The 13018-nt window shown below is 38.0% G+C and overlaps 2 protein-coding genes across 3 annotated transcripts; both read left to right on the top strand.

The window, feature by feature from the left end:
- The first annotated feature begins 85 nt into the window (after positions 1 to 85).
- On the top strand, positions 86 to 7423 carry dhrs7ca (dehydrogenase/reductase (SDR family) member 7Ca). Its single transcript, XM_067571402.1, has 7 exons — positions 86 to 235; positions 2777 to 2954; positions 3071 to 3183; positions 3264 to 3474; positions 3604 to 3696; positions 5127 to 5273; positions 6198 to 7423. Exons 2-7 carry the CDS (start codon positions 2792 to 2794, stop codon positions 6401 to 6403), a joined length of 933 nt encoding a protein of 310 aa, XP_067427503.1. The 5' UTR covers positions 86 to 235; positions 2777 to 2791; the 3' UTR covers positions 6404 to 7423.
- Positions 7424 to 8584: 1161 nt separating this feature from the next.
- LOC137168662 (protein NATD1-like) lies at positions 8585 to 10688 on the top strand. Of its 2 annotated transcripts, none has more exons than XM_067571404.1 (3): positions 8585 to 8906; positions 9637 to 9755; positions 9949 to 10688. In XM_067571404.1, the coding sequence occupies exons 1-3, from the start codon at positions 8810 to 8812 to the stop codon at positions 10063 to 10065; spliced, it is 333 nt and encodes a 110-aa protein (XP_067427505.1). In that variant the 5' UTR covers positions 8585 to 8809; the 3' UTR covers positions 10066 to 10688. The 2 variants fall into 2 exon arrangements, with proteins under 2 accessions (XP_067427505.1, XP_067427504.1); XM_067571403.1 differs by having other exon boundaries at positions 8626 to 8857.
- Positions 10689 to 13018: the final 2330 nt, after the last annotated feature.

Below are 13018 nucleotides of genomic sequence, written 5' to 3'. Positions count from 1 at the left end.
TCCCCTCGCTGTCCGTCATTCTAAACATAACATGTCGACAACATACATGGAAAATAACTGACTCAGCTGTGCTGCTATTAAAAGAGCTCAAATCCCAAAGTATTGCTGCAGCAGGCCGGCCGGCTGTCATGTCGGAGGAGCTCCCTGAATGAGCTGAAGCGTGCAGCTACAGCTCCTCAGGAGAGGAATTAATCGAGAGTCCAGAATACCTGCAGAGGCCTGAGAAACCCAAGCAGTAAGTGCTGGCTGTTAATTCATGTCTTACAATATTGAGGTCAGATGACTCAGTCAGTTAGAATTGAACTGTTCTCTTTAGTAGTCAGTCATTTGTAGAAAGTGCCAGGGCAGTGTGCAACCGGGATTTTGAGTGACAAGTTGTTTTTAATCTTTAATTTCATGCTAGACAGCTGCTGCATAAAATGACAGGCGCTCTGCTTCTTTGTTCCACTTCAGTTTTTCCTTGTGTTTATGAATCTCTTGACGTCGTTGTGGAATAATGTGCGAGTACTCTGTGACATTCAGCCTTTGTGAGAGATACAGTATCTATTTCTAGGGCAGTTTATATTTAGAAGCCCCCTCTTGGACAAACACCCAGTGCCTGGCATCATAAACCTAAACCAAAAGGTTATCTTCAATGCCCACAAACCTAGCACATGTGAGTGCCAGTATTTACAATCTCATGGAAAAAAAAAATCTGGCATTGTCATATGGTTTCTAACACAGAATTTGAGGGAAACATAGTTTTTCCAAGCTGGTTATGAAAAATAATCTGTCTGTATATCACATTCACAATCCATAGAATTAAAACTAATATCTGAAAGGTTGAAAGTATATTTAGAAAGCTTAAAATATGGTTTGGAAAGTTAAAAAGTTGGATATGAGAGTTCAAAATTTATATTTTAATGCTTATAATAACAGCTTCATTCTTATAATGTTTGCAAAAACAGTTTCTGAACATGCCTTCATTGCATGCTTGGATTTATGAGAAATTATCTGAAATGCTGAAAGAATTAGGAGCTCAAAACAACACCAACCAGTAGTGGTAGTACTGCTAGAACCAGTACTAGAGGGTAAACAAATCATGTTTGCTCCAGTCTAATACATTCAATCAGCTGGCAGATTTCCAAATAAAAGTTAGCTTCAGTTTTATGAGTTGGGAATGTGATTTTACCTCATAAAACACTGCCTTCTGTATATGTGTAAAAAAGTTGCACCCTGATTGGCACAAATCCCATATTGAGATATTAATGATGTTGTGTTTATCATTTACTTTTTGTTTTAATTGCTGATGTAAGAACATGGTTAAAAGTCTTTTCCTCTGTTTTTGTTTCAGAATTGTAAGAATATAGTTACTGTATATTTAAAAATGGTTGTAGAGAGTGAGATGGATTCCAATGTAACGGAGCCGGAGAGCTTATGGGTATGAAATGTTCCCTTTTTCATGTAAATCACGTTCACTAGATCCTAAATGGTCTTTGACATCTCATCCCATCTCATCGGCATTCTCAGAAAAATCACTGTCCATCTGAAAAGTATGTTTACGTCTTTAAACATACTTTAACCACAAAAACCTGTTAGCTAACCATGGCCTTCATGATGACATCAGTGTTGGTTTATAAGGGATTTCTTTGATCCTTTTTGGGAAATTCTCTTTTTTGCCAAGACTTAGATGAGAAGAATGATGCCACTCTCATGTCATGAGTACTAAATATCAAGCTACCGTCAGCAGTCCATTAGCTTAGCTTAGCTTAGCAAAAAGACTGTAAATGGTGAATTACTGTTTTACAGACGGTTTTTGTATGGATTAAACAAACAAGATATAATTAGTAATATAGTTAGTGAGCTTTAGAAGTGCTGGTAGGTGGATTTTGTTACCTAACTTTGGACAGAACCAGGCTAGCTTTTTGCCATTTCCAGTCTATGTGCTAAGCTAAGCTAACCAGCTGCTGTCTGACAAATATGAGAGTGGTTTCAATCTTCTCACCAATCTCTCGCTCAGAAAGTGAATACTGTATTTCCTCAAATAAAAGATGGTAGTCAATTAAAAGATGGGTCTCTTATAATTGCCAGGGGTGAATAAATAAAGGCAAGCCCCAAAAATAAGTTGGGGAAAAAACAAGGGTAGGTAAACTCCTTGTGCCTGTTATATAATGTGCATACCAGTTAAGCATAAATAGTGGTTACCTGGATTTAAGTCCAGCTCTATGAGTACATATATAGAGTCTAGCCGACTGTCAGAGAGAGGGGAGGGGGGTGGCGGAGATGGGATATTGTTTAAATACGGGGACAACAATGCATATTTTAATAATAATGATGGCAGCAACACTACATGAGCATGGGTAACCAGGGTAACTTGGCTAAGCTAGCAAGCATACATCCATGAGCATGCTACCCACATGCTACATCTAAGTGGTGCACTGCCAAATCGTTCCAGGTGGAACTCAAGCCCTAGAATTATTGTTCCACATGTTGGAGTAAGTGGATTACCAGTAATGTAACAAAAATTTAACAGAGCAAACGGAAGCAGATCAGAAAACAAACAGGCTTTGTACTAAAGTATGAGCAAATATACTCATCAAACAGAGGGAATTAGAAATAAAGGCCTGCTTCCAATAAACAGCTGGTACCCTATGCAGGCCCCAGCCACTATTTGAGGAAATACGGTTAAGCATATTTCCCAAATGTCAAACAGTGTTATTTGTGAGTATTTAAAAATACATGTCCTTGTATTATATAAATTTTGCATATTTAATCTAAAAATAAAACACATTTTCAGGATATCCTCCAAGACATGGACCCAGGATGGACGACCACCGTTCTCCTGGTGCCCTGCGTAGTCGTGCTGACAGCAGGATTTTTCTACCTCTATGGTTTGGTTGTCGGTCTATTGTCCAAAACATCAGTACGCAATAAGGTGGTGGTTTTAAGTGATGCTTTATCTGGGCTCGGAAAAGGTAATGTACTTTGTAGTTAAAGACAAAAAAAGAGAAAAACTTATTAAGTATCTTTTGATTTGATTTTACATTGTTCTCTGTCTTGTTTTCAATTTGCTTTGGATTCATCACTGAAGAATGTGCAAGTGTGTTTCACAAAGGAGGGGCGAGGCTGATCCTCTGTGGGAAAAGCTGGGAGAAACTTGAGGAACTCGCTGATGATTTGGCCAACGCTTCAGACCCCAGTGTGGTGAGTACACCAGCACTTAAACATGAAAGAGAATGATGACCGATTACTGTCCCTTTACTGTTGCTGTTTCTCCTCCTCAGACGTTTCCCCCTAAGCTGGTGCTGCTGGATTTTGGAGACATGGCGAGCATGCCTGAGGCAATCGAAGAGATCCTGGAGTGTTACGGCTGCCTGGATATTCTCATCTTCAACAGCAGTATGAAGGTTAAAGCACCTGCTCAGAATGTGTCTCTGGAGATGGACAAGTTACTAATGGACAACAACTACTTTGGACCGGCAACACTGGCTAAAGGTAGATTATGAAATTACATATCAGTCTGCAAAGGAGAAGATAATTCATCATAAAAGATTTGAGGTTTTGTCATTTTTGTTTTGTTGCTTGCTTGTTCTGGCTTGGCAGAGTAGTACGTTTCTGTTTCAGGTGTGCTGCCCTCCATGATCTCTAGGAGGACTGGCCACCTGCTTCTGGTCAACAGCATTCAAGGAAAACTAGCTGTGCCTTTTCGCACTACATGTGAGTTCAGGGGTTTTATTATGGGAAATACACAGGATATTTTAAATTCTTATACAAGGTGCTACTGTATGTAAAGCATTTATTAATATTAGTGTAGTGTAGCTGTGTGGCTCTGCGGACACCCACCACTTTGGTCCAGATTGAAATATCTCAATAACTATTGAATAGATTGCCATAAACCTTTGTACAGACATTCATGTTCCCAAGAGGATGAATCCTGCTGACTTTGGTAATCTCAACTTTTTATCATCATCAGGTCAAACTTTTAATTTGTCCAATACTTTGAACTTCTCATCAGTCTCAGCTGTACTTTGCATTTAGAGCTAATTAGCAAATGTTAGCATGCTAACATGTTAATCTAAGATGGTGAACATGATCAGGTCCAACTGGAATTAAATTGCCTTTTTTCTCCACTACAGCATCTGCTTTGTAAATCTCTTGCCCTGTGTTCTCCATTGAGAAAAAAATCAGAAACCAAAAGGGAGAAATTTGATTCGATTGAATAGTGTTCCCTTGTCTGCTTACGTAGCTGGAGTCCTTATTTCAATACAGCAAATCAAATCTTGAATACAGCAGTAACATGTTGTTCTGTCATAGGCAGAGCAGACGGTCGCACTGAGCCTGATAGCATCCTGCTACACAAGAGCCACATACTCTGAACAACAACCCACATTAGCTTTCCTGCTAAAGTCTCCTCCTTATCTAATTTACAAACATGAAAACACATCTTTTCCTGCACCTTAGCTTGTTAGCGGGCTAAATAGCTAATTAGCTGCTCAGTTGCAGCACATTAAACAGCATGTAAACATACCTGAAAATGTCACTTCAGACCAGTTAGATGCTGGGTTGATCTTTGCTCTTCAAAATCCCTGTTAGCAACATGCTAACTTTACTTTGTCTCCATTCAGTAGATTTTTTTCTTCATTTTATTAAAAGAAAACTATTAACAATACATTTTTTAAAAATGTTGACATTAGTTTTGTGTGCAAAAAGGGCTGATTAAATATGTTTTCAGTTGGATATTACCATCATCATGCTAGCATTGTCATTTTGAATATGATAGCATGCTGACGTTAGCATTTAACTCAAAGCATCACTGTGCACAGTACAGTCATGGCTCATGTAGACATGTAGACACACAGTCTTGTTCCTGCAACACTTGAGTTTGAGGTTTAGTTAGATGCAAAAAATGCAAAATTTTCCTGAAGTCCATGATAGGCAAATAAAAAACAAACAAACAGAAGACCCAGTAAAACCAAATTGTTAGCACATGCAGAGTCCAGTAGAGGCTAATAATGTTCTCAGTTATGATCTTGTGTATTTACGGTAATTATTCTGATGCTTCCAAATGAGTTAATGGTAATGATGGGGTGTAGATGGCTGTAATATCTAGAAGTGAGGACATTTAGATGTTACCTCATGTCTTCCAGATGCTGCCTCTAAACATGCAGTTCAGGCCTTCTTTGACTGTCTGAGGGCTGAAGTGGAAGAGTACGGCATCTCCGTCAGCACCATAAACCACACCTTCATCAGCAGCGGTGCATCAAAGGCAGCCCCCTCCAAATCCATCTGGTCATGTGAGTTAAATGAAAAGAAAGCAGGCAGAAGTACACTGAACTTTATTTTGTTGTTTACTACTTCACAGCAACATGCAGTGTCTTTACAACTACTAGTCAGATTTCTATGAAAATGCGTATATTTGTGATTGCTAGAGGATGATTTTGATTGACACTACCAACATGTCAATTAATCGATAAGTTGCCAACTATTAAATTAATCAGCAACTATTTTGATTATTGGCTAATCGTTTTGAGTCTTTTTTTTCTGATTCTAGCTTCCCAAAGGTGAATATTTTCTTGTTTCTTTAGTCCTCTGTGACAGTAAACTGAATATTTTTGGGTTGTGGACTGATGGTCAGAACAAAACAAGACATTTGAAGACATCTTGGGCTTTTGGAAACAGTTTTCACAATTTTCTGACATTTTATAGTCCAAACAACTTATTGATTAATTGATTATGAAAATAATTGTTAGTTGCAGCCTTAAAAAGTAGTTATACCTCAATCAAAAAATACTCTGTAAACGTCCTGCATTCAGAATCTTTACAGCAAAATGTATTTAAAGTATCAAAAGCAAATACACTCAAGTGCTTTATTTATTATATATATATTGGAACATTGTTATTAATTCATTAGTGTAGTGTAAGTGTAGCTAATTCTAACAAGTTTACATATGGTATAACCTATTAATAATGCATATTTCATTAAAAAAAACATATTGTACGTATAAAATCTTGGTATTAAAAGTACAAGTATATAAAAAAATTAAATATAAATATGTAAAATGGAAATACTGAAGTTAATGTACTTAAAAACTTGAGTAAATATGCCACCACTACAACAATTATGTATCATAAAGATATACTGTATGTAAACTCTAGTTATGTTTAAGGGTGGTTAGACTGTTTTTATCTTTTTTTTATCTCCACCTCTCTCTTTGCAGTGTTGTACACTAAGAAGCCACTTGGCGTCTCTCCAGATGAGGCAGCCACTGAGATCGTGAAGACTCTAAACAACAAGAAGAAGGAGGTGGTAATTGCTCCCTCGCTCCCCAAGGTGGCCATCTACGCCAGATCCTTCTTCCCTAATGTGTTCTTTGCTGTGATGGCTGCAGGAGTGAAGAACTCTGCCGTCGCTGACAGGATGTAACACTTAACGCTGCCGCCATATGCAGCCTCGCACTGTAATGATTGTGGATATTTATGACACAAGATTTTCTGGTGGAGGTGAAACAAATGAGTGGAAAATTTGAAAATGAAGGATGGTTGGAAATGACAGCAAGGTCTGTGAACAATATTTTATTCACAGTCCTCACATCCATCCGTGCTGACAATCTAGAAGTAATATTGATAATATTGTTTTGTCCTGTTTTTCTGAAATATGAAACATCTTCTGAAATACATTTAAGACCCTTTAAACCATCTGAGGGTAGGTCTTACATGTCATATACATTTACATATGACAATAATATACACATGTATTGATAATAATATGGTCTTAAACTTAGATTTATGAGTAAAATTATCATTTTTGGTCTGTACTGAACTTGTACAGGTACATACAGGTTTGTGTTAAATGCTAAAGAACGAGCCATCCTGGGCCGTATTGACAACCAAAGAACACCTCGTTAGAGCCACAACAAGCTGTCAATTAATCAGTTAGATGATTGACAGAAAGTTAATTGACAACTATTTTGATAATCGATTAATCGTTTTGACTCATTTTTAAAGAAACAAATGTTAAAATTCACCCACAATGTGAGAATTTGCTAATTGTTAATTGAATATATTTGGTTTTTGGATTGTTAGTCAGACAAAATAAAGACATTTAAAGTCACCTTGAACTCTTGTAAACTGGGATGGATATTTTTCACTATTTTCTGATGTTTTAAAGATTAATTGAGAAAACAGTGAAAATAACCATCAGCTGTAGCTCTACACCTCATATGATTATCTTGTTGGAAAATGAAAACGGTACAGTGATGCATAATTTCTCTATCGGAAAGACTTGTTTTCTGTATATTATAAAGGTTGACAAATGGACCTGACATAAAATGATCATATCACTGCATAAAACTAGTCAATCAAGAAGAAAATCTTGTATCTCTTCATGTATTTGTGGACTTGATTAAATTTAGAATATAAATAAAGTATTTATGTGTCAGCCCAAGTCATTTAAATGTTCTTTTTTTTTTTTTTTTAGATTTCTTTTAGTTTAAGGCACCAAGAGCATACACATACTATACTGGAGGAAAAAGATTAGACATACAGACGGGTGTCAAATTAAAGGAAAAACCAATATAAAGTGTCTTAGTAAGGTGTTGGGTCACCACATGCTGCCAGAACAGCTTCAATGTGCCTTGGCTTTGATTCTACAGTCTCTGAACTCTACTGGAGGGATGAACACCACTCTTCAAAAAGATATTCCCTCATTTGGTGTTTTAATGATGGTGGTGGAGAGCGCTGTCTAACACGTCGGTCCAAAATCTCCAATAGGTGTTCAACTGGGTTGAGATCTGGTGACTGTGAAGGCCATAGCATATGATTCACATCACTTTCATACTCATTAAACCATTCAGTGAGCCCTCGTGCCTTGTGAATTGGGGCATTGTCATCCTGGATCCATCAGGATAGAAATGTTTCATCATAGGATAAAGATGATCACTCAGAACAACTTTGTATTGATTTGCAATAATAAGGGGACAACTGGACCCAAACCATACCAGCAAAACATCCCCCAAAGCATAACAGAGCCACCAGATCCCCTCACTGTAGGGGTCAAGAAGAGCTGCTCTTCTTTTTTTCCTTACATATCACACTGGTGCAAGAGCATGACGGTCATGAAATGTCCCGACCCTGTTTACTGATATCTTTTCCATAGATCTACATGCAGATGTCACTTTAGTCACTGTTCTTATTTTAACACCAGCCAGTTGAGCAGTCTTTGTGACTGAATCTCCTGCCATCCGTACCCCAACGATGAACCCTCTTCCAAAGTCACTTAGATCTTTTCCTCTTGCCATCTTGATACAAAATCAGAATCAACTGGCCCTGCTCAGCATTTTTTATACATCCCACAGAGCATGATTGAATGTTAATTGCTTACTTGTATCATGCAGTGCATCTGTGTGGAAGCATCTGCATTCGTTATGTTTCTCCACTCATTTATTTATCACCCATCTGCACATACTGCAGTGTACCAGTGTATGTCAAAAAGAGTGTACAACCTATAATAAAAATGAGAAATCCTCTTCTCATCATTAAATCATGCCTGTGGTTTTGCTGTGGGTCGATGCTGAGCAGTAAAAGCCACATTTTCACGTGTAGAGGTCAAGGAAAGGTCATGAAAATAATCAATAATTGTGTTGTGAGCAGCTGTCGCCCCCTAGAGGACTCTATGCACAATTACTACTACATGCTGTCTTGTATTACGTGTCTTTTCATGTATAAATGGCGTTTAAAATATTTTCCACAGTCACTGCGTTAACTCTGAGAGTGAAATCCTATCCGGCTGCCTTCGCTGCGCTGAGCTCCAGCTGCAGGTTGACGGTGGAACATGACCGACAGAACCAGCGGTTCAGCGTCACTCCGGGCACCGGGGCCGGTAAGCAGAGAGCCCGGGGTCAGAGCTCCGGCGCACGGGGGAAGACTCTGTAAGGGGGCCCGGTGTCTACTCGCGGCCTGCTGTAGCACATTTCTGTTCAGTGGATTAATTCCCAGTTAGACGATACAACAGCTGCTCAGTTGTAGATATTAATTTGGATTTTACTCGCTTATTGACAGTCTGGCTCTCTTTAAGTGAGGAGGGAAGGCCTCAGCGAAACTCCATTAAAAAATATGAAGATTTAACGTTTCTTTGCTCAAAGGCAAATGTTGCGCAGATGATATTAATGACTTTTAGATTATACGATTTTTCTATAGTCGCCTAACAGTTCGGCATTAATATTATCCGGCAATGCAACGGATTATAGTACATTTTTGGGTAATTTACCACATTGCACAGTCGTAGCAGGGACGTGAGAGTCACCTAAAAAAAAATACATTTTCGGACGGAGGTTTGGTATTATTAACAATCTATAGTTTCCCTTGACATGTTAATCCAGGGCCAGCTATATACTGTCCTAAGCAGAATTTAATTTCCACTCCATGTTCCCCCATACATTAAACTTAAATTAAAAAAAAGATATAAATGCTCCTGTAAGAGATAACATGTTAATTTACTTCAGTAAAAGTTAAAATATTCACAGTGAAGAGACATGTTGGCCCTAAGCAGCTGCTTCATGCCTCCAGCTCATCTGTAAACCACCACACCTGTCATACTCCAGTGTGGGATCCCAGTAATTTCAAATGTGGTGTAAAATCGTCCATGTCCTCTGTCCACAGATGCCCATGAACGTGCAACGCTGCTCTACAGATTCACAGGGGAGAAGGAGGTGGATTTAATGTCAACATATGTGCCAGAGTCGTTTAGGGGCCAAGGTGTCGCAGCGCTGCTGTCAAAGGTAAGATAAAAACTTTTCTTTGCTTTGTTTTGGAAAGTTTGAGTGTTGGCCATACTGTATACTGGCCTAAGCAAACCCACATTTGACCCTGTAGTTTTTTACTGAAGAGCAGACAACAAACAAAATTGAATAAAGGTATATATTGTTTATAAAATGTATATATTATATGTGTATTTTTCTGTTCTTGTTACAGGCCGCCATGGACTTTCTGGTTGAAGAAAACCTCAAGGCTCATGTCTCTTGCTGGTACATCAAGAAATACATTGAGGACAATCCACTTCTAGGTTATAAAGATCTCATCATCACTTGACTGCAGCCTGTTTGTCCAGTTTGCTACCTCGAGTCAACGAAAACCTCACGTACCTCACTGTAAATTATTACGGAGGCCAAATGGAGGATGTAAAGCACAGTGTACTTGATCTGTAGAATGTGCAACATCTAGAAGTAATCATTATGAATGATTGATTGTTTGATGGATTTGCTTGTAATTTCATCTACTGAAATGCCAAATCACAACAATTACGAATAAGTGCAATGAAATTAGTATTATTTTTAAAGATTCATAATTTGAATGCCGAATAAATGTGGGTAAAGTTACTCATTATCTCTCCATAAAATTCAGGGTTTGAAGATGAAGTGGCTGCATGATATTGATTTTATATAGATTCTTTTTACCAACCTGAAACTAGTAAATTGGTGCTTATTTTGATACCAGATTGCACTTTTTAATCCTGTTTCTCTGATCTGTCAGGTATATTTTCTCACAAACATGTAATATTTATCAATTATTGAATGTTGGGACAAGACATTGAAATATTTATCATGCCATAATATTTGGAAATTGATATTATAATATTTTGCCAGTATATTCTGTACCTTTTTCTTGATAGAAACTTATTTTGACAATTAAAACTTGATCTTTTCCTCTCTGCATTTATTGCTGTCATGGGAGAATATTACTATATGACCACTGAATATATGACCGCATTAAGAGAAAGTGATACAGCAAAGTGAAGTATACTGTACATGCAGATATATCAAATAGGCCTACAGATGGGGAGCATTAAAAGCCAGGTTAACAATATTTCAAATTTGTTCTAAAACAACAGTCAGGTGTCCAAATGAACATTGAAACATGTTTTTCTTACTGTAATCATTCCTCCTGTTCATACTGACCATTAGAAGATCCCTTCATAATGCGATGTAAGTGATGTGGGCCAAAAATGTATTTAAAAGTTTATCTGAAACTAATATGAAGCTTCAGCGTCCAAATGAGTCAAATCAAGTTAATATCTTTCAAAGTTACTGTCATTTTAGTGCCAAAGTCCCTCTTTTTGTTACTATACATCCACTGTAGCTAAACAGGAAAACACTGACACAAAAAAGACCTTTGTAAGACATCCACTTTATTTGACTAACTCAGTCGACTGAAGCCTCATATTATCTTCAAATAAACTTTTTGCTCAAAATGAGGACTAGATTTTATTAGTGCATTTGGGGGAGATCTAAGTATGAACAGGAGGAATGATTACAGTTTCAGTGTTCATTTGGGCTCCTGACCAATTTTTTAAGATCGGCTTGAAATATTATGATCCTATCCTTTAAGCACGGAGCCAACACAAAATCAGTTTTTATTGGGATTCTTTGAAGACCTGAGGCGTCTCGCAAGTATTTGGCTCTTCTACAGCCTTACTGGGTTATTGCTTCAGTCCCCGTTGCCTCCTTTGATGTATACCTTAAAAGAAGAATTCTCTGGGATTTTATGGAGGTGAATGACTTGGATCTGAAGAACTAGAAAAAAGTATTACAACTCCCTGGGGTTAGTATTAACCTGCCATTTGATTCAGGGTGTCTAATATGCTATGCTAGTAGTGAACAAACGGTCACTTTGTAATCGCCAATGCTACCGGATCGTCCACTTGCAAGCTTGTCTCTCGGCAGGAGCATCTCATTAGTGTTGAAAGGTCTGACGACATCAAAGCACGTGTCTCTCTCCACGTTTCCCGGCCTTTGCAGCACCTTGTGGAGCAGGTAAATGATGGCTGTGTCCATGTCTATGTGGGCCTGGTATGTAAATTGGAGGTGTCTGCTAACTCCTTTGCTGAGTGTCTGATGTGCTACCTGACAAACAGCCTCTCAAAGGGTTTCATTATATCTGAAGTAACTACCTGTAGTCACATCTGTAGTCTTTCAGGGCAGTAGTGGTGTTGCACAATGTTTCTCTGAACTCTCTACAGATTCAAGGTCAAGTTGGAAATCTAACCTTAGCGGAGAACATCTGCTAACTGGCAGAGTCCAAAGGCTCTGACATTAAGACAAACTGTTGCTATTTATGTTTTCAAATACTATGTGGGGTAACTACTGTACATCTTTCATTCATTCATCTTTCATTTCAAGTCATTCTTTAAATGTGAAAGTGGAAAACACAGATGAGAGGTTCCCAACCTTTTTTGTACCCTTACAGCCCTGTCAGATGAGTTCAAGTAACTCCTCACTGAAACCCTCAGCTGTCACTGAATTATTTAGAATACAGTGTTCTTTAATACTATTAATTATATAAAGTGGATACTGTTGTTATAATAATTTCAACTGTTTATCCATAAGTTTTAGCTAACTATTTCAACAGTTTATTCAATACTTTTACAGTGTCTGGAGTTTACAGACATGCTAGCAGCTTTGTGAGGCTGTAAGCTACTTGTAGGCACAGTTAATGCTAACATGCACACAAACAAACATACTAATGTTTAGCTGGTATTATTTTTTAACATGTTCATGATTGTAGTTTAGTGTGTTAAAGCTGGTGGGCAGGACTTTTTGTCTTCCCCCTTCTAGCAGTGAGAGTAATTACAAAAACAACACATGCTAACGTCATAGGCACCGTAGCCTACTCAGTTGGTACTGCTGCAGCTGTAAAACGGTGGATAAGTTGTTTTGAGTGTCACACGACCCCCGCAAAATGACTTGTTTCACTATCAAAATTTGATCCATTTGGTCTGATAACATTTGGAAAGTCTAGAGGAGCCACAAGATTCAATTATTTTATCCCCATTCAAGTTAGCAGAGGGCTAACCGGAAGTTAGCACATTCAAACAGCCAGTGCAGGGATGTCCCTCCTGACATGAGATTTTAAATCTCTGTATACTGTGAAATACAGAGAGATTTATCTGGCCTTGATAGACTTAATAAGCACTATGTGAACTTGTTTGGCAAGGGCTTGAATGTAACAGATGTTCATTTAAACGTTAAAAGTTCTGCACTGCAGC

The sequence above is a fragment of the Thunnus thynnus genome, chromosome 17 (assembly GCF_963924715.1).
Source record: "Thunnus thynnus chromosome 17, fThuThy2.1, whole genome shotgun sequence".
Lineage (NCBI taxonomy): Eukaryota > Metazoa > Chordata > Actinopteri > Scombriformes > Scombridae > Thunnus > Thunnus thynnus.
The sequence above is the reverse complement of the archived record's forward strand: the minus strand, read 5'-3'. Positions and strand labels throughout refer to the sequence as shown.

Excerpts from the sequence above, each read along its gene's own strand:
- LOC137168662 (XM_067571403.1), top strand. The coding sequence starts at position 8,704 with ATGGCGTTTAAAATATTTTCCACAGTCACTGCGTTAACTCTGAGAGTG. Across the intron at positions 8,858-9,636 it reads CACTCCGGGCACCGGGGCCG|ATGCCCATGAACGTGCAACG; the intron begins GTAAGCAGAGAG and ends CTCTGTCCACAG. Across the intron at positions 9,756-9,948 it reads TCGCAGCGCTGCTGTCAAAG|GCCGCCATGGACTTTCTGGT; the intron begins GTAAGATAAAAA and ends TTCTTGTTACAG.
- dhrs7ca (XM_067571402.1), top strand. The coding sequence starts at position 2,792 with ATGGACCCAGGATGGACGACCACCGTTCTCCTGGTGCCCTGCGTAGTC. Across the intron at positions 2,955-3,070 it reads TTTATCTGGGCTCGGAAAAG|AATGTGCAAGTGTGTTTCAC; the intron begins GTAATGTACTTT and ends TCATCACTGAAG. Across the intron at positions 3,184-3,263 it reads ACGCTTCAGACCCCAGTGTG|ACGTTTCCCCCTAAGCTGGT; the intron begins GTGAGTACACCA and ends TCTCCTCCTCAG.